The sequence below is a fragment of the Trichosurus vulpecula genome, chromosome 5, assembly GCF_011100635.1.
Source record: "Trichosurus vulpecula isolate mTriVul1 chromosome 5, mTriVul1.pri, whole genome shotgun sequence".
Taxonomy (NCBI): domain Eukaryota; kingdom Metazoa; phylum Chordata; class Mammalia; order Diprotodontia; family Phalangeridae; genus Trichosurus; species Trichosurus vulpecula.
The window spans coordinates 52,938,749-52,958,544 of record NC_050577.1 but is presented as its reverse complement, the minus strand read 5'-3'; the positions used below and the strand labels follow the sequence as shown (position 1 = coordinate 52,958,544).

Below are 19,796 nucleotides of genomic sequence, written 5' to 3'. Positions count from 1 at the left end.
CGCTGGGCTCTTCTCTGCTCCACTCTCAGTTCCGTGCGATAGACCTTACCCTGCAACCATCCAGGCTGTTCTGGACTGGAGCCCTTCTACCCTCTGCTATTCCATGGGTTCTGCAGTTCTAGAATTTGTTCAGAGCCATTTTTTATAGGTATTTGGAGGGACCTGGTGGGGAGCTCACACAAATCCCAGCTTTCCAGCCACCATCTTGGCTCCGTCCCCCCAAGATGAGATTTTTAAAGAGAGCCAGTGAAGGCAGAGAAGTCACATGGCAGAGATGAGGAGGGAGGGCATTCCAGGCATGGAGGATCATCCATGAAATGCCCAGAGCTAAGAGATGGAGTGGCTTCTTTATGAAACAGCAAAGAGACTAGTGTCACTAGGTTGAAGAATAACATGGTGGAGAGTAAGGTGTAGTAAGAAGTAAGAGTAAGAAGACTGGAAAGGTAGGAGGGGGCTAGTGTATGGAGGACTTTGAATGCCAGAGGATTTTTTTATTTGATCCTGGAGGTAACAGGGAGCTCCTGGTGTTTATTGAGTAGGGGAGTGGCGTGGTTAGGGGAATGGCACTTCAGGCAAATCACTTTGGCATCTGAATAAAGGATGGGTTGCAGTGGTGAAGAGAGGAGACAGGCAGTAGTCCAGACCTGAGGGTGGAGGGCCAGCACCAGTGTGATGGCCAGATGAGAGGAGAGAAATAAGAGTCTTGGCTGGGATGACTTCAGAGGACTCTGCCATTTCTACATCTATGGACCTGTGATTCTTCTTCTACGAGGTATTGTTTTAAGCTTTCTATGAGCTCAACCTTATTTTAGGTGAAATGAAGGGGGGAAAAGAAGCTTAAGACATAGGTGATTGAAAATATAATTTAGAGCTGGATTTGAGAGATCATCAACTCCAACTTTCTCATTTTGCAAATGAAGGAACTGAGGCCTAGAGTTTGGAAATGGCCTAACTAAAACCACAGGAAGTAGAAGAATCCATTTCAGACCCATTCTTCACATTCCAAATTCAGGGCTTTTTCCACTAGACTGCATTACTTTTTTTTTCATAGTAAAATTTTTCTCATCCTTTCAGCCTGAGAACTAAGTGGTCTGGGCTCAGTAGCTTTTGTCCTCTTTGCTATAATTTGCCTGTCTGCAAAGTACTTTTGGGGGGTTTATTTTATTTGCTTCTTTGATTTATGTAATTGTTCCTTTTGTGATAAAATAATTTCAAAGTCCAAGGACAACAAAACATAAAAATATCCAAAAGAGATTAGGTAAATGGTCCCTGGGGAGACGAGAAAAACACATAAGATGGCTAAATAGCAATGTAAGGCTTTATAATGTTTGGAATTTCTGAGAAGTTCAAGGTCAATGTGGACAATGCTGGCCTGGGAAAGAAAGACTTCAAGGCTTCATCCGTAGCAAACCTAGGTATCGGGGGCCCAAATCATAAGAGAGTAGTTTCTCAGTCTAACTTAGGAAAAGACTTTCACTCCTTTCTGGATGCCAGATCATGTCATGCTTTTGTTTGTGTTCATGTTGTAATCCTCAGTAGAATGGAAGCTTCTTGAAGGCAAGCCTTCCCCACTTAAGCCCTTACCACTTCCTTGATCACCATCCTGCTCCCTGAAGCCTCTTACTAAGGTTAATTTGCCTGCCTTGTGACCTCAACCTTGTCCCCAATAGCTCTTTTTTTCATAAAATGTGAACCAGTCTGTGGCTTTGCATCTTTTCTATCTTGCTGCAGAGCCTGGTGCCATGCTGTCTACACCAGGGATCATTTAATGAAAAACACTGATTGACTGTCCCGCCCGGATTGGGACTAGGATGACCTTTGAATTCATACCTTTGGGGCATCTCTTTAGGAAACTTTTGAGGAATAATAGCAATAATCAGTCTGTCTGCTAATAGGACAGCAGAGATCCTCAAGTCCCTTCACATGCCCTCCAGAGCCAACAGATTCGGCCAGATGTGACCCATCCTAGGTTTGGGGCTCTTTGCAAGGGCTTTTCCCACTGTGTAGAGGAGGTAGAAACACCTCCCAGTCAGAAATTTGGCCATCAGTGTTATTTTCTGGAGATTGTAGCCCTCGTATACTTGTCTATACATCATTGAACAAGGTTCGGGAAGCCAGGGACCGTCTCCAACTCGATTCCTTTTGCACTGCATGATCTGGTCCCCCTTAGTGCAATTTTCCTTGCTTTAATCATCCCAGCTACAAAGCAAGTTGTTTATTGTTGTTTTTTTAAATTCACTTCTTTGATTTACAGAATGGCGATTTCAGTGATAAAACCATTTTAGGGCTCAAGAGCAGCAGAACATAAAAAAATACACCAACTGGGGAGCAACCATAACTCTCCCATAAAAGCCTGTTATATATAAAATGACTTTGAAAATGTAATAAAGTCACAGCTGGCCCCGTGCTCTGCTGTCAGCAAACAAGGGCTCTGTTGGAGACAGTGTGGTAGAGGGGAAAAGACACTGGCTTTAAAGTTAGAAGATTTGTATTCAAATCCCTCCTTTGATGATTAACTGTGTGACCTTGAGCAAGGCACTTAAACTCTCTGGGCCTCAGTTTCTCCAACTGTAATGTGATGGCATTACGCTAGATCTCCTCTGAGGTCCCTTCTGTATTTAGCACTTTTGAACATGTCCACAAATACCTCCAAGGTAATGAGGAAGCAGGGAGCATGAAGAACTGAGTAGATCAGGGTAGGTTTCCCCTGAATGAGTCTTGAAAGGAGATGAGGTTTCTGGGAGGGGAGATGAGTCAGCTTATAATCCAGATATGGAAGACAGCTTCGGTGAATGTATGGAGGGCATATTTGTATAGTGCTTTTAGGTTTACAAAATGCTTTCCTCACAAGTAATATTTGAGGAGGCAATGGATGATGCACCAAACCTGAAGTCAAGAAGATTTCAAATCGGGCCTCAGACACTAGTTAGGCAAGTCACTTAACCTCTGCTTTTCTCAGTTTCCTCAACTGTAAAGTGGGGATAATAATAGCACCTACCTCTCAGGGTTGTTGTGACAATGAAATGAGAAAATATTTGTAAAAAGCTCCTAGCATGGTGCCTGGCACATAATGGGCACTATGTAAGCTCTTATTCTTCCATCTCCCATTAACGTTGTCCCCATTTTTCAGATACGGAAATTGACAATCAGAAAGGCTCGGCGGCTTTGCCCAGGGTCACGGAGCTCCTAAGTACTGGAACAAGGACTTGAACCCGAGTTCTCTACTGAATGGCATCTCAGAGTTGGACGAAATTTAACTGTCCCCCAAATCCAACCTCTCCTTAAAGCAGGAATCCTCTCCCCAACATCCCGACCAAATGGTTGGTTATCCAGCCTCCGTTCGAAGACCTTGAGTATTCACCACGTACAAGGGTAGCCATCTTGTAGAATCCATATTTTGAGCTGGAATCAACCTCATTGTGGCTTCCAACCACTGGGTCTAGTTTGGTCCTGGGCCCAAGGAAAGTAAATAGAATCCCTCTTCCATCTGATGCCCCTATAAGATACTTCAAGGCAGCTGTCATGTTCCCCATAAGTCTTCTCTAGACTAAATTTCCCCAGGTACTTCAACCACTATAGTTGATGGGCTTTGCTTCGCTTTGTGTGCTTTGCAGTTTAATTTCTTTTATAAGATGAGATTCCTAGAAGAGAAGGGAACAAACATTTATTAAGCGCTTACTGTGTCAGGCACTCTTTGCTGAGCATTTTACAAATATATCATTTGATCTTCACTGTTAACAGCCCTTGGAGGTAGGTGCTATTATTATCCCCATTTTTACAGCTGAGGAAACTGAGGCAAACAGAGATTAAGTGACTTGCCCAGGGTCATATAGCCAGTAGGTGTCTGAGGACAGATTTGAACTTAGGTCTTCCTGATTCCAGGCTCAGCATTCTGTCCATATATTCATAACCTCTCCTAATTGTATCCATGGTCAAACTCTGGACCACCCCTTACCATCAGATCCCCCTGAAATGCTTGTGTTATGGATGAAGAATTCTTAGTCGCAGCTATAAATACGTAAAATACTTTGTACAACCTGCAAAAGAAAATTCTTTTGAAAGAATATTATAACAGTATTTGACCCTAAAATTCTCTGACTTTCACAGAGCTTCATAGTATACTAATAGCAAAAAGCACTTGTCTCCAAAGAGTAACTAAGGCATCTCCATTTTGGTATTTGAGATAAAAGCTGTTCAGTTATTCTGCCAATGTTTTCGAGGGTTTTCAGCCTTTTTTTCTTCTTTTAGTTTCAGCCTATGGGAACTGTATGCCGGGAAGCAGTGAATGACTGTGATATTCAGGAGACGTGTACAGGAAACTCTAGCCAGGTAATTTTTGTAAATACAGTTTTCTCCAAATCTGAAAAAAAAAGGAAAGAAGGAAGGAGAGAAAGAAGAAAGAGAAAGGAAGGAAGGGAAAAAGAAAGAAAGAAAGAAACAAAGAAAGGAAGAGAGAAAGGAAGAAAGAAAGAAAGAAAGAAAGAAAGAAAGAAAGAAAGAAAGAAAGAAAGAAGAAAGAAAGAGAGAAAGGAAGGAAGAAAGAGAGGAAGGAAGGAAGGAAGGAAGGAAGGAAGGAAGGAAGGAAGGAAAAAAGCAAAGAAAGAAAGAAAGAAAGAAAGAAAGAGAGAAGGAAGAAAGTAAGAGAGAAAGGAAGAAAGGAAGTAAGGAAAAAAGAAAGGAAGGAAGAAAAGAAAGAGAAAAAAAGAAAGAAAGGGTGGAAGGGAGAGAGAGAAAGGAAGAAAGGAAGGAAGGAAAAAAAGAAAGGAAGGAAGGAAAGAAGGAAGAAAAAAGAGGGGAAAAAAGAATGTCACCTGGACAAGGTCTTTCATGGTTACCTTCATGGCACTGATCCCCCAGAAAAATGTAAACAAAGGAGATTCTCATGTTGCTCTCTCATGTGACATCTAATTCCATCTACTTTTAGTCATTTCTCAGCAATCTTGGTTTCAGCTAACAGCCTAGGCAAGACGAGAAGCTGCCCACAACTTGGTTGTAAAACTAAGGGTGTGTTCATGCCTTAAAGTGTCTTTTAAAAGTAAACGAGTATACCATGGATTTACTTACACGTCCTTGATGGGGGAGGCAATAGAAAGAGTTTTTGCCTCATAATTCCTTAAAGTGAAGAGTCTGCAAAAGACACTCCCATAATGCATCTCTAGTCTGAAGAGGTGTTCATTTCTCTGACATTGACATGAACATGGTTTCTTCTGATAAAGCCCATTTATTGACTGATCTTGAATTTAAAATAACTCAGAGACAGACTGTGATAGTTTATGGTGGTGAATCTATAAATTTAAACATTTCAACAGTGTCTTTGCTTTAGGAGAAGAGGAATTGGGTAAGATTATATTTACTTAAGTCATTTAAAGATGTTTATTGTTAAGGGATATAACGTTCTACAAGATTAAATATCTTGCCTATTTAATATTCTCTCCAAGATATGTTTTTTCAAAAATGTTTTGGTCATTTATTTACTATTTTCTACTTCAGATAACAGATTACATTCTGAAAAAAAATAACTGTGAAATGCCATTTTCGATTTGTCAGTCAATTGATTAGAATGTATTAAATAACTGTTATGTACTAGATGCTGGGAATACAAGGGCAAAAAAAGAAATACCTCCTCCCCTCAAGGAGCTTATATTCTTTCAGGGGAGGCAACATGTACTTTTATACAGGTATATGCAAAATAAATAGAGTAATTGTGGTGGGTATCAGGGCAGGCATTAGCAGCAGCAAGGATCGGGAAAGACCTCTTGCACATGGTTGCATCTGACCTGAGATTTGATCTTCTCAAGTCACCTAAATCTATTAATGATATACTCAGTAAGTCTCAGAAGGTAAGAGTAAAACGGTTGGTATTAAGTTCCACTGGATATATCCATGACCCTGGAAACAAGGACAAAACTTAAACTCTTTCTCTCTCTGTCTGTCCTCTCTTTCTCCTCTCTGTGTGTCTCTCCATTTCTCTTTTTCCCTCTCTGTAAATATATATTTATATATCATTTCATTGTGTATTTGATAGTTTTATAATATCATGTATTTTATATTTATGTAGTAATATAAAGAATAATTAAAATTAAATTTATTATATTTATGTATATATGTATGCATATACATATATGTGTATATATGTATACATATGCATATAAGGATGGATGCATGATGGGTAGATGGATGGAGAGAGTGGCAGGACAACACGCAAGCCTCCCAAACGAATGCCTAAAATAGCCCCTTGATTGCATTTTGCATGTAGGGACCGCCATAAATCCCAAAATAAAAAGGGAGCTCTTGTTCCAGCCTTCTCTTCTTCTTGCCAGTTGTTTGGATGCAGATGCTGCTGCCATCATGGCCAGGGGCATTCGTGTTGGGCCCCACATGTGGCTAGATGCTGCCAGCTGTCAGTGCCCCCTGTGCCCATCTGTACAGTTATCCATTTGTACTGATGTGTGTCTGAATGTGCTTTGTCCTCGTTTTCAGGGTCATCTGATGAAGTCAGTGGGACTTAAAAGAGATTGTTTGTACTATTGCCTTCTCTTCCCTTATTGCATGTCACTGAAGGATTGAAGTTGGGAGTCCTACACCTGGGGTCTGTGAATCCCCAAAGGCTACATGGATATATTTCAGGGAATCTGTGAACTTAGATGGAAAGCATTTACATCTTTATTTTTGCTAAGCTTTGGTTTGCATTGTAACACCAAATGCTATATGCATTTAAAAACTTTCTTCTGAAAGGGGGATTTGCCAGACTGCCACTGGGGTCCATGCCACATAAGAAGTTAAGAACCCCCAATTTAAGTACACAGTGGTAGTGGCCACTTCAACCACCTCTTACATCTTGGGTAGCCAGGTTTTTTGGTAGTGACCACATAATTGAAAATCTGTATATCGCAGACTGTGTCAATAGAATTATGTCATTAATTAAATACATCTGTAATTGCAATTGCTAATTGATTCAAGGCCTCTAGCATGGCCCCTGACTCTATCACGTATATTCTGGTACCACTGGATAGGTGATTAGGTCTTACTACCTTGCCAGGGTCAGTTGGGCTGCTTTTGACCTAAGGGTTTTGTTTGTATTGACTGCCTAGTCCTTTAAATTAAGGCAGCTTCAGGGTTGTTTTCCAAATTATCATTTCTTGCCTCATATTGTGTTGACATGGTTGTTTTCTTCTTTCCTAGTGCGCCCCAAATATCCATAAAATGGATGGCTACTCGTGTGATAATTTTCAGGTAGGCAACTCAGTTCTTATATTTGGTTCATTTGGGTGCCCTGGAGTGACATCAATCAAAAACAGCATTATTTTAAACACTTTGCAAGCAACTCTAGAGAATAAGGTCCTTATATGTTACTTTTTTCAACATTTATTTGTCTTTTATTTTTAATTTATGGAATAAAACAAGCATTTGTATAACATAATATGATTTCTTAAAAAAAGATGATTGCACGTGAAACTACAAATCTATTATGTAACTTACTATTCCTTTTAAATATATAATGAAGTTAAAATTGAATGTCTTTTTTCCTTTTTTCTTCCCTCCCCTCTCCCCACCCTAGAGATGAATATAAAGCTCTTATATATTTCTAAAGAAACCTTTCTCTATTATATTTTCTTTAGCTGTTGAATTACTCCCTGTATCCAAATGATGTGGGAAGTTTCTGCACAATCTTTTTCATGTTATGTGTTTTAGGGCATTTGCTTCGGAGGAAGATGTAAAACCAGGGATAGACAGTGCAAGTACATCTGGGGGCAAAGTAAGTAAATGTGATTTCTGCTCCGTGGGGTTCTGATGAGCACCAGGCACACAGGCTAAATGGGCAGGTTCCCTCTGTACCCCTTCAGAAGATTCTGTGGATCAGAAGGCCATGACTCGAGGTTGCCATGAGAGGAGTCCCTGTCTGATCACTTGTCCCAGAATCCATTTCATAGCCAAGCTTGTTTCCTTTGATGTATTAGGTCACTCTCTCAGACATATTGCAAAAACACCTATGAGTTCAAGTATTTCCTGCCTTATTATCAAGGACAACCCTCCATATCTTCAAAGATAGTCTTCATCAGTTGACTGGGGCCAGAAATGATCCTCCCTGAATCACTCACCCTCTAACTAATCATTAATGCACAGAAAGAGGGAGAATGTGAAACATTTTGTGCTGTTCCTCCATGAAGTGGTACTGGTCCAGTATGTGGACACATTGAAGCTGGCAGTGCCCTCCCTCATTTACACCCTCCAAAACAATTTGCAATATTTTGCAGAAGGAGAGAAACCTTCTTAGGCTCAGCTAGGTGGGACCCAAGGTGAAAACGAGTCTGTTACTTGGCCTGTACCCAAAGCATTTCTGGCTTGGCAAGACTTGCCGAAACTGGCACTCTTCTGGCATCATTTTGGAGAACCTCTGACAGTGCCCATGTGACCAGCTGCATGTCATTTAGCTTCTCTGAGACTCAGCCTGAGAAGGAGTGTGGCACAGTGTAAGAAGTGTGAACGTGGGAGTTGGAGGACTTGGGTTCATAGCCTGGACTGGCCATTTAAAACTCATGTGACCTTAGGCAGATCATCCTGATCTCCTTTTTCTGGGCCTTTGTAAAACAAGGAGGTTGGACATGATGGCTTAGAAGGTCTCTGCCAGTTTTACCTTCAGAGGCCATTGAGTCCTGGGTCGCCTCTGTCTTTATATGACAGCTTTTCAAATAATTGAAGGAAGCTTTTCAGCTATCCCAACTAAATCTCTTCTCTAGGCTAGGGGTGTGTGTGTGTGAGAGAGAGAGAGACAAACAGAGAGAGAGAGAGAGGTAGAGAGAGAGAGAGGTTGGTAGAGATTGAGAGAGATTTGTCAGCCCTTCACTGTCTTGGCTGAGCTCCTCTGCCACCATGATTATCATACCTCACCTATAAGGGTTACAAAGTGCTTTCCTTGCAGACACATGCATTTCATTCCCAGGTAGGTGAGATTTTTGGAAGAGAAAATGTGTCTTTTGTGCTGAGACTACAAAGTTTAAAAATCTTGTTAAGTTCTATTTAAATGCTATTTTAAATGGTCTATTTTAGAAGAGGTTCTGACCATGTCTCACTCGATGGCAGCTTAAGCCTAACAGCTAGATGGTGCAGTGGATAGAATGCTGGACTTGGAGTCAAGAAGATTTGTCTTCCTGAGTTCAAATCTGGCCTCAGATCCCTACTAGCTGTGTAACCTTGGGGCAAGTCACTTAACGCTGTTTTCCTCAGTTTCCTCACCTATAAAAGAATCTGGAGAAGGAAATGGAAAACCACGCCAGTATCTTTGACAAGAAAACTCCACATGGGGTCATGAAGAGTCGGGCATGACTGAAAATAACTGAACAATAACTAACCTTAACAAGAGACAAGGACCCAGGAGGAAATCAGCTTAAGTATCATGCTTGCCATCCTATATCCCTTGAACTGACAGTAACATCACAGTATCCCATCCCTACTAGGGACAAGACTAATAAATATCTTACATTTTACTAGGGTGTTAGCAGATTATAGTAGTAGGGGTAAGAGGGGAGGGATAAGAAAGAAGAGTGGTAACTATATTACCCAGGGATAGACTGCTGGATTTGGCATCAGTAAGACCTAAGTTCAAGGACTTCCTGAATTCAGATACATTAGCTATGTGACCCTTGACAAGTCTTTTAACTTTTCTCAGCCTCAGTTTCCCCATATGTCAAATGGGGATATTAATGGTGTCTATCTTATAGGGTCATTGTAGGGATCAAATGAGACACATACATAAAATGCTTTGCAAACTTTAAAATGCTATATGAATGCCAGTGATGATGATGATGATGGTGGTGGTAGGGGTGGTGATGGAGGAAGCATGATGCAGTGGAAAGAATATTAGATGTGGAATCAGGGGGGAAAAAGGTTCAAATCCTGGCTCCAACATTTTCCAACTGGGTTATGGGAAGTAAGTTACTTTGAACTTCAGTTTCGTCATCTGTAAAATAAGGATAGGAAAACTGTACATGCACTAGCCTCCTCACGGAATTGTTGGAGGAAAACATTTTGTAAACTATTTCAAGTATGGTTATGGCGTTGTTGATGGAAGAGGTGAGAAGACCCCAAATCACATCATCTGTAAAATGACCAAAGGAGCTAGGAACTCACTTCAGCCTGAGAGAGATTTACCAGGGATCCGGTGCTAACTTCAAGTTTATGGGAGGGAGGACTAAACGTTTTGTGTTATCCCACAGGCAAGAACCAAAAGCCGTAATAGAGGGCATGAATTTCAATACAATATGAAGATGAATCTCCCAATAATTGGAGCTGTCGGAGAATAGAGTAGGCTGTCATTCAAAGTGAGAACCTGAAAAGACCTTAGCCTAAAAGGGCCAGGCTCTCCCATTATATCCTGGGCCATCCTGGTGAATATCAGGCCACTGGACCCAGATGGCTCTGGAGGAGAAAGTGAGGCTGGTGACCTTGCACGGCCCTCCCTCACTCAAATCCAAGTCAACTGCAAGTCATGTCATCATTTCCCTGATGTCATGGTCCTCTTCAAAAACGAAGGACCAACATAGCTTGAAGAAGGAAGGTTCTGTCCATGGGAGGCGTGGTCACCTGGCCTGTGCCTGAACTTCTGAGGGTGCCATGCTTTAGGTGCACCAGAAGCCCTCTCAAGTCGCTCCCAAAACATTGATTCTAGGAATTATCTTCCTTCTTGGCATTCTAAGAATCCATTTCACCCAAGAGTTTGGAATATTTTTAAAGCCTAGCAAACATGTTGAGAATATTCCTTTGACCAATGGATGAAAGTTTTGCTAGACTTCCAAGTGTTCAGAATTATTTTGTAGTTAATCAGAACATATTCAGTTACCATGTTCCAGAAAGGTTTGTTTCCCTGTTTCTGAGACAATTTTGTTGTCTTTAGCAAATTTGAAGTTATAAAGATTCAAATTTTGTGGGTTTATCTTCCAAACACTTTTTTTGTAATGACTGATTTCCTTTCTCCCAACTTCTTAGGGACTTACTACTTAGTTTGAATCATTACTTTCTTCTGAGCTTGGGGATTTAATTTTTAAAAAAAGACCAAAAACATGAAATTCCATTTGGGATCTTTGCCAGTCAAAACACCTGTCTTAGGTCCGTGTTTCTTCTACTTTGCTAGATTTCAAAGTGAGATCCACGTAACATGATTTCCACTTGACAATGTACATGCACCACAAGTGATGTCCAAAGATCATTTTTTAAAAAGTCTTGCCGTGTTTGTCAAGAACCTTTTGAATGAGTAGCCTGACAATTGGTGTGATTCTGTAGCTCCACATTTCCCTTTGTGCTAGAGCTTGAGAAATTCTCACCTGCCCTTGTTTGCTAAAGAAGATGCTTCTCTGTTTCAGAAGTGACTGCTTCTGATAAATACTGCTATGAAAAACTGAATATTGAAGGGACCGAGAAAGGCAACTGTGGGAGAGACAAAGACACGTGGATTCAGTGCAACAAACAGTAAGTTGGAGAAGTATTTTGTGAATTTATTACCCAGTTACTCGCTTTCTATTTTGGGGGAACAGAATCTTGCTATTGCACTTTTTTTTTGGCTTCTGGACTCCCTGCTGGAAGCACAGAGAGTGATATAAAAGAAATCTAAATTTATTTAAGTATTGAGTATTCCTATGTAGGGCATGGGCTGGTGCATGTATAGCTTGAGTCCCCTCTTGGCATCTAAACACAGGAGATAGTATTCATTAAACCATTTTCCACCCTCCTCCCTTGCCGGTGATACTCACAGGTGGGGCTCCTAGCCTACTAAAATGTCTCTCAATTATGAGCACCAGATGGAAGTAGCTAGGAGATGCCCTGGATAGAGTGATAGGCTTGGAATCAGAAGACCTGAGTTCAAATCTAGCCTCAGTTATTTGTTAGCTGTGCAATGCTGGAAAAGTCATTTAAATGCTCTCTGCCTTAGTTTCCCCAGTTGTAAATAATATGATAAAATAATACGATATTCGTAAAGGGCTTAGCACCTGACACATAGTAGGTGCTTAATAAATGCTTGTTCCCTTCCTCCCCTCCTACTTTAGTTGTTGCTTACATTATTCAGTAATTTACATGCACCAGCATAACTTCTATCCCTCTTCAGTGTATTCTGGGTCTTGCTGTCTTTTATCTCTTGACCGTAGCTGTAATTCATTTAGTATTTTCTTTTTTCTCTTTCACCGCTGATCTGCCCCATTTCCAAGAAAACCAGTCATCAGTCCTTAGAATGAAATCATAATAGCTAGTATAATAATCCCTAAGTTTTCTAGCCCACTTTAAAATTTACAAATATCTCATTTTATCTTCATAACAACCCCAGAAAGTAAGTGCCATTATTATCCCCACTTTACAGATGAGGAAACTGAAGTTGACAGAAGTTAAATGGTTCCCTAGGTTCATACAGATGGAAAGCATCTGAGGGGGGATTAGATCTCAGATCTTCCTCTTTCCAGGTCCGGTGGTCTATCCGCTATATTAACTAACTGCCTTTCTGCCAAAAAGATGGGTTAGGGAGAGAATAGAAGAAATGTTCACAGCTCCCTTAAACCTACAGGGGAATGCTCAGATTGTGTGTCCTTGGCCATATAACTCTGGTCTTAACCTCGCTTCTAGATTCTAGTCTCATATTTCAGCAATCTGCTGGAAATTTTCCTGTGAATATCCTGATAGTATCACAAACTCAACATGGCAAGTCTCACACCTTAACTGAACTCATCACCATCCTCCTCAGAATTAACTCCTTCATATTCCCATGTTCCCATATTAAAATCTGTCCCTTCTTATCTTTTTTTTCCTTTATCTAGTTCTTAAAAATGTTTTTACTGATATATTTTGTTTTGACACCCAGTAACACTCAAACTCCTGACGAAGTACATTCTCCAAATACAGTTGAGTGAAACTGCCTAATAGAATCATTGAAACTAATGATGCATTTCACTGTCTACTTTTATAATTTACTGATCATAAACATAAAGGAAGTATAAGTTAATTTTAACCACTTAGCAACAAAAGCCATTGTCTTCATTTTCAATTTTGCTAACTTTCATTTTTTAATTTTTTTTTTACTTTCTTATAGTTATTGTGTGTTTCGTTGGCTTTCTTTCCTTCCTTCTCTATCACATAAGTCTTTTCATGATTCTGTGGAATCTTCATTTTCATTGTTATTTTATTATGTTTCTTTCGTTTGGTTGAATTTGCATTTCGAAGACCCTGTTAATCTCTGATTTTCTTTGAAGGAACATTTGAAAATATGTTCTACTCTTAAAGGTCCATTTTCTTTCATGTAGAAATATACTCAGCTTTGTAGGATGTATTATTTTAGAATGTAGACTGATTTCCTTTTATGTTAATTATATCATATTTCTAGCTTTTTCTTTAATTTTTTTATTATCAGTGAGTAGTCCTGCATAATTTGAACTAGTGTTCCTTGATATGTAAATTGCTATTTCTTACATACTTAAAACTGAATCTAGAATTTGGAAACTATATTTTTAGGTAAATTGAAATTGATATTCTTCTCTAATAAGATCCTATTGATTCTCTTGATCTGAATTTTGCTTTCTGTTTCTAATACGTGTAGACAATGTAGTATACGATTTCCTGAAATACTGCATTTATGCTCTTTGGTTCTGGGAAACCAATAATTCTCCAATTTTCTCCCAGATTTGTTTTCTACATCTTCCAGAGGCTTCATGTGTTCTAATTTTGCTTAGCTATCTATTACTTCATCTCTTTATTTTTGTGATCTTTAGGCCGTTTCTACAGAGCACTGTTTTATTAATATCTTTTGCCTTCTGCTCTAAACTGTTGGTTCTGATTTTTCAAATTTTAAGAGCTCTATTATTCCTCCTTATCTTTTCCTTTAATTATTGTATTATACTTCCATCCTACTTTAGGGGTTTTTGCAATTTAAAATAAATTATTTCTTTTATATGCATTTATAATCTGTCCTTTCACCCCTCCATTGAACACAAAAACAATGAAAATAATATTTCAGGTTCTTGTGATTATTCTATTTGCATTTTTAAGAGTACAGTCGTTGTTTCAGAATTATTCTTTTCTTCCGGAGGTTTCTACTCACTTTAAGATACCCCATAGACTTTATTATGTATTTATTCAAGCCTCTTTGTTGTTTATTCAATTCTTCTATCTCCTGGTTTTTTTCTGTTAGGTTTTCCTTATATCTTTTTCCCTTTCCTCTCTTTTTTGTTATTATTGTTTGTTCATTTTATTTGGCAGGTTTCTTGCAGTTATGGAGCGAAGGGAAGCTGAGGTCATAGCTGACTCTTCTGTCACCCATTTCACCCAAAGGGCCTGTCCTATGGGTTCTTTAGAAGATACCCTTCCTTTCTATTGATCCTGCCTCTATCCTAGTTCAGGCTTTTCTCCTATCTTGTTTGGGTGATTGCATAAGGCTCATAATTAATCTCCTTGTACTTTCTTCCCCCCCCCAAAAAAAATCATTCGGTACACCCGTGGTGTCACACTCATGGCCTGCAAAAACTCCTTAGTGTGACCAAAATGAAATTAGAATGTAATTGGGAAATGTTTAACAAAATAAATAAAAATATAATATGACATAGATAATGCTGATTTGTGGTTTTCTAAGTCAATATGCAGTCATGGGGCTACCTAGTTCAGTTTGCTACTACCAGTCTATACTTTATCTGAGTTACTCTGCCTAAATCACTGCTTGAATCATGTTGTTTTCCTGTTCAAAAGCCTTCATTAGGTCCCCATCGCTTACCAAATAGAGCACAAAACGTCTGCATCCAGCATCTTAGTTCTTCTAGACTCCAGATGAACTGGACATCTTGTATTCTTGAACATGCTTCAAACATCTCTGGAGAGCATAAGGATGGCATGTGTGAAATGCTCTTCTCTCTTATCCCCTCTTTCATCTATTTATTAAGATCCTTCTCATCCATCAAGGCTCTACTCAAATTCTACCTTCTCTGTGAAGCCTTCCTAGGTTGTTCTAGTCAAAAGTAATTTCTCCTCTTTCTGAGGCACTCTCTGTACCTGTTTTGGTAATTGCCACATACTACCTTGTGCTACAGTGGATAGAGCCTGGAATGAGGAAGATCTGAGTTCAAACCTAGCCTCAGACACTTCCTAGCAGTATAATCCTGGGCAAGTCACTTAACCCTGTTTTCCTCAGTTTCCTCATCTGTAAAATGAGTTGGAGAAGGGAATGGCAAACCACTCCGGTATCTTTGCCAAGAAAACCCTAAATGGGGTCATGAAGAATCAGATACAACTGGAACAAATGAACAACAATAACAAAAACCTTGTGTTATAGTTGCATATACATATGTCTAATATCCTTTTCTTCTAGGCTCTCAATTACTTAAAGGTAGGCACCCTTTCTAGTCCATTAATAAGGTATTGTCTCAGCTCTTCATGGTGGCAAGGAATTGGAAGCTAGGAGGATGCCCATCAATTGGGAAAAGGCTGACCGAGTCATAGTATTTGGCTATGATGGAATGTTGTAAGAAATAGTGAGAGGGGTGTGGATTTAGAGAAATCTGGGAAAGTACATGAACTGATGCAGAGTAAAGTGAGCAGAAGCAGGAGAACAATTTATACAATAACTACAATATTGTGAAGACAAGCAACTTTGAAAGATTTAGGAACCCTGTCTATATAATGAGCAAGCCCATTTCCAGAGGACTCATAATGAAATATGCTGCCTATCTCCAGATAGAGAGATAATGAATTGAGTACAGACTGAGAGGTTTTTGGTTTTGTTTGGTCAGTGCCAATGCAGGTGTTTTCCTCGACTATAAACTTTGTAACAGGGGTTTTGTTTCTCTTGCATTCTCAGTAGGGCTGGGGGCAGAAGAGAAAGATGTCAGTCTCCATGGACATAAAACAAAATTTAATTTAAAAATAATGTATGGCACCAAGAACAATCCCTTGACTATAAAAGATACTCAATATTTATTGAATGAAGGCATACTTTTTTGTGGAGGGTTGAAGGTTGAAGATTTCCATCAATGTCAAAGGGACCTCTATCTTTTGCATAAATAGAAAGAAAATAAGACTGAGGAAGTAGAGTTTTTAGGATTTTTTTGCTTGATGATATCTAAGTCTTCATACTTTATTCCATATAATGAAGTCTGATTTTTTTCATGTTCATCCTGCTGTTTTATTCACCCATCTTCTGAATAACTATTAATGTCAAAATCTCGCATTGCTATGTTAACATCACCAGGATTAAAACTGAAAATTCATTAAGTATATAGAACATTTCAGACAGTAATCCCAACAGAGCAGAACTGTGAAAGCTTTCTTTTTAAATATAAGAATATAGTGTTATAATGAAAACAGAAAGTCAGAAGTAATTAGTAAAGGAAACTAAATAAGTAACTGTGGCTATGTAGGAGTGAATAAAATAAAATTTTATATATAAGCTTCTCTTTAAAATGGGGGCCCGCTAAGTGGCACAGTGGATAGAGTACCTGGCCTGGAGTCAGAAAGACCTGAGTTCAAATCCAGCTTCAGACACTTACTAGCTGTGTGGCTCTGAAAAAGTCACTTAACCCTATTTGCCTCAGTTTCCTCATCTGTAAAATGAGGTAGAGAAGGAAATGGCAAACCACTCTAGTATCTTTGCTAAGAAGACCCCAATGGGGTCATGAAGAGTTGGACATGACTGAAAAAGACTAAACAACAAACAAAACTCTTTAATACTCAGAGTGGAAGGCAAGATATAATTGTTCATTGTGAAAGAGGACTCCTAAGATCCTAAAATCTTTGCTGAAAAGGAACTGGTTACATTGATAAGTTCGTGTGCTACTAAGCAGCATTACGTGAAGGCTAACTTAATTTGGCCATACTTAATTTGATTGAACAGTTTAGTGAAGTAAGTGCATAGAGCAGAGACTTGAAAGCTTGCTGGTTGTGTTTGACACTTCTGGACTAGAACACTGAGAGGTAAGCGATGGTCCTGGGTTACATAGCCAGGATTTGAACCCAGGTCTGTTTGGTGCAGAGGCCATCGCTGAGGCCATATCTAATATACCACACTGCGTTTTGTTAAAAGAAATAGAGTATTCTGCCTGGTTTATTTTGTTAAGATTTGAATGAATTCCATAGTTGAAACAAAAGCAAACATTGTAGTGTCATAAGAATATCTTTCCCATAAATTGTAAGTGACTAGCCATACCTTTTAATAGCTAAATCCTTGTTTCTCAGGTAGGAATAAGCTTTCTAACTACTTTGTATATGAAATAAGCAATTTGTGTATTCTCTTGATTTAGGGATGTACTTTGTGGTTACCTCCTATGTACCAACATTGGTAACATCCCAAGGCTTGGTGAGCTAGATGGGGAAATCACATCCTCTCTAGTCGTGCAGCAGGGAAGGACATTAAACTGCAGGTAAGTACAATTGCCACTTCATTGTAAAGCAAAGCATGTGCTACATCTTCCCTCCTATCCAGAACCTTGGAATCATCACAGTCTTCAGTACTTTAATTGATTGGTTGTTTGATCAGTGTGGGTACCTCTTCAACCATCACAGATCACAACCCTTCTATGACTTCAGAGATGAGTTCACAAGTTACTGTGGCCAAAACCTTCATCATCTGATAGCCTCCTGGAGGGTAATGACATTGCCCACTCAGGCTGGTCCCTGCGTGACAGCCGTTGGTAGCCTTGAACTTCAATATTCTTGAAGGCTTCCAAGGTAGATTCTTCCTCCTTGGAGGTGTTCAAGCAGAAATTGTACAGCCAGTTGTTGGGTGCGTTATAGTGGGAATTCCCTTCTTCCATGGGTTGGATAAGATGGTCAGCTCGCCAATTTTGTGATGACCAACTTGGTAGTGTCTGGTAGAACTCGTGCTCTGCTGCCATGACGTTTGAGAACAAGAGTCACTTCCATTGTATGATGAGACAATGGAACTGGGCTTTAGTGAAGAAAATAAATCATTTTTTAAAAATCAAACCCTTAAAACCTTGTTCATGGTACCATTGTTCAAATCCAAATAGAGTGGGAGAAAAGGAATTGAGTCACAATAGGAAAAGAAAAACCAACTACTTTCTGAACTCAGAGGACCTGAATTCAAATCTTACCTCTGATACTACCTGTGTGACCTTGGCCAGGTCATTTAAACTTTGTGGGCCTTGAAGGGAGTGGACTAACTGTCTTCTGTTGCATTTTCCAGTTCTCTATGTGTATTATTCTATGAAAAAGGAAAAGAATCATAGGACAATAGATTTAGAATAAGATGAGACCTTAGAGGTCATCTAGTCCAGCCCCCTCATTTAAACAAATGAAGAAACTGAAGCCCAGAGAGAGGCAAAATTGAGATTTGAACTCAGGTCCATTGATAACAAATCCTATTTCATGCTACTTTTCCCCCATCCCACCATTATATCTGGATTTGGACAGTGACTTTTTGAACTAGAAACCTGCATTGAACTCATGTGAAATACGAATTGGTTGTCAGTATGTGAGTTAGCGTAAGGCCAACGTCCAAGAATAACAGTTCATCTTCTCAGGCCCAAATACGACGATTAAAATATGTTTCCACTTCTTTTTAGTCTTTTGACTCTTTCAAACTTCAGTTTTCTCAGCTAGAGAGACTACTTCTTGTTTTATCTTTTCATGGATGATGGATGGGGAGTTTTGAATATTGATTAATAATTTATTGTTTATCTGTATTATATAGAAGTTAATAAATCTATGAAACAATTATCATCAATTTTCAATTTCTGAATTAACAAAATGAGTGCTGTATTAAATAGCTTCCCACTCATGTCTTATTGGAGTGAAGAGGAGACCTTGGTTTCTTGGAGGCTGTGCTGCACAGCACTAAGACAAGCACATCCTGTTGGAAGGGTTGTGACTATGATCCAGCAATGGACCACATTCTCCTAATCAAGGGCCAGGCTAGCTAAATTTGGAAAGCATCATCAATAGGTTGATTGCAATGTGATGATTCTGGTCACAGGAACTCTCAAAGACTATTTACTACTGGGATTCCTAACCTTGTTTGTGTCATGGACTCCTTTGGCAATCTGGTGAAATCTATAGACCTCTTCTGAGAATAATGTTTTTAAATGCATAAAATAAAATACATAGGATTACAAAGAAAACCAATTATATTAAAATACAGTTATCAGAATGTCATCTAGCTGGAAGGGTTAGAATCTGTGATCATGAAGGAAGTGCCCATACTGATTAAATTGTTGACGCCATAAGTATGAAATTGCATTGAATAGCATTCTTATGATCATATGTTCCTGTAATTACCCTATTATAGAATATAATGTTGTGAATGTAGAAATTTATTTGGAAAAGTTAATTTTATTCATTTAAAATTTTTAAATTTATTTTATTTTTTCAATCTATGAAATAAAACAGGGAAAGGGTAATTTAAAAAAAAAACCTCTCATCCTCAATATTAGAACTGAAATGGACCTTAACTAACCCACTTGGTTATAAGATTAGAATTTGGTCTCGAGTAGTAATTATGACTGACTTGGCCTTAGGTGATAAAAACGACCTGAAAATTTGATTGCAGTTCTTATATCAATCATGCCAATGTATTAGGATGCACGGTCCATGTTGATTACCCTGCCAATCAGTTTAAAGATGAAGTTACTGCCATGCTTTTAAATGTAGGGACACACACTCTCGTTCTTCATTCTCCTGCCTTTCTAAGGATAAACAGAATACACATGTAGTGATATTAGTCATTTAGTTTACAAAGTGGTTTCAAAATCAATTAAAGAATGAATGTGTGTATCTTTAAAAAACACACACACATACAAACAGACAATCTGCTTCATAAC

The 19,796-nt window shown here is 39.0% G+C and overlaps 1 protein-coding gene across 1 annotated transcript in view; it reads left to right on the top strand.

Annotated features, from left to right (window-relative positions):
* Positions 1-19,796, top strand: part of ADAM22 (ADAM metallopeptidase domain 22) — a 268,564-nt gene that overhangs the window by 205,281 nt on the left and 43,487 nt on the right. Inside the window, exons 18-22 of the mRNA XM_036759864.1 lie at positions 4,249-4,329; positions 7,183-7,233; positions 7,693-7,756; positions 11,358-11,463; positions 17,259-17,378. Of these exons, the coding sequence (XP_036615759.1) occupies positions 4,249-4,329; positions 7,183-7,233; positions 7,693-7,756; positions 11,358-11,463; positions 17,259-17,378 (422 nt within the window). The remainder of the gene's footprint in view (positions 1-4,248; positions 4,330-7,182; positions 7,234-7,692; positions 7,757-11,357; positions 11,464-17,258; positions 17,379-19,796) is intronic.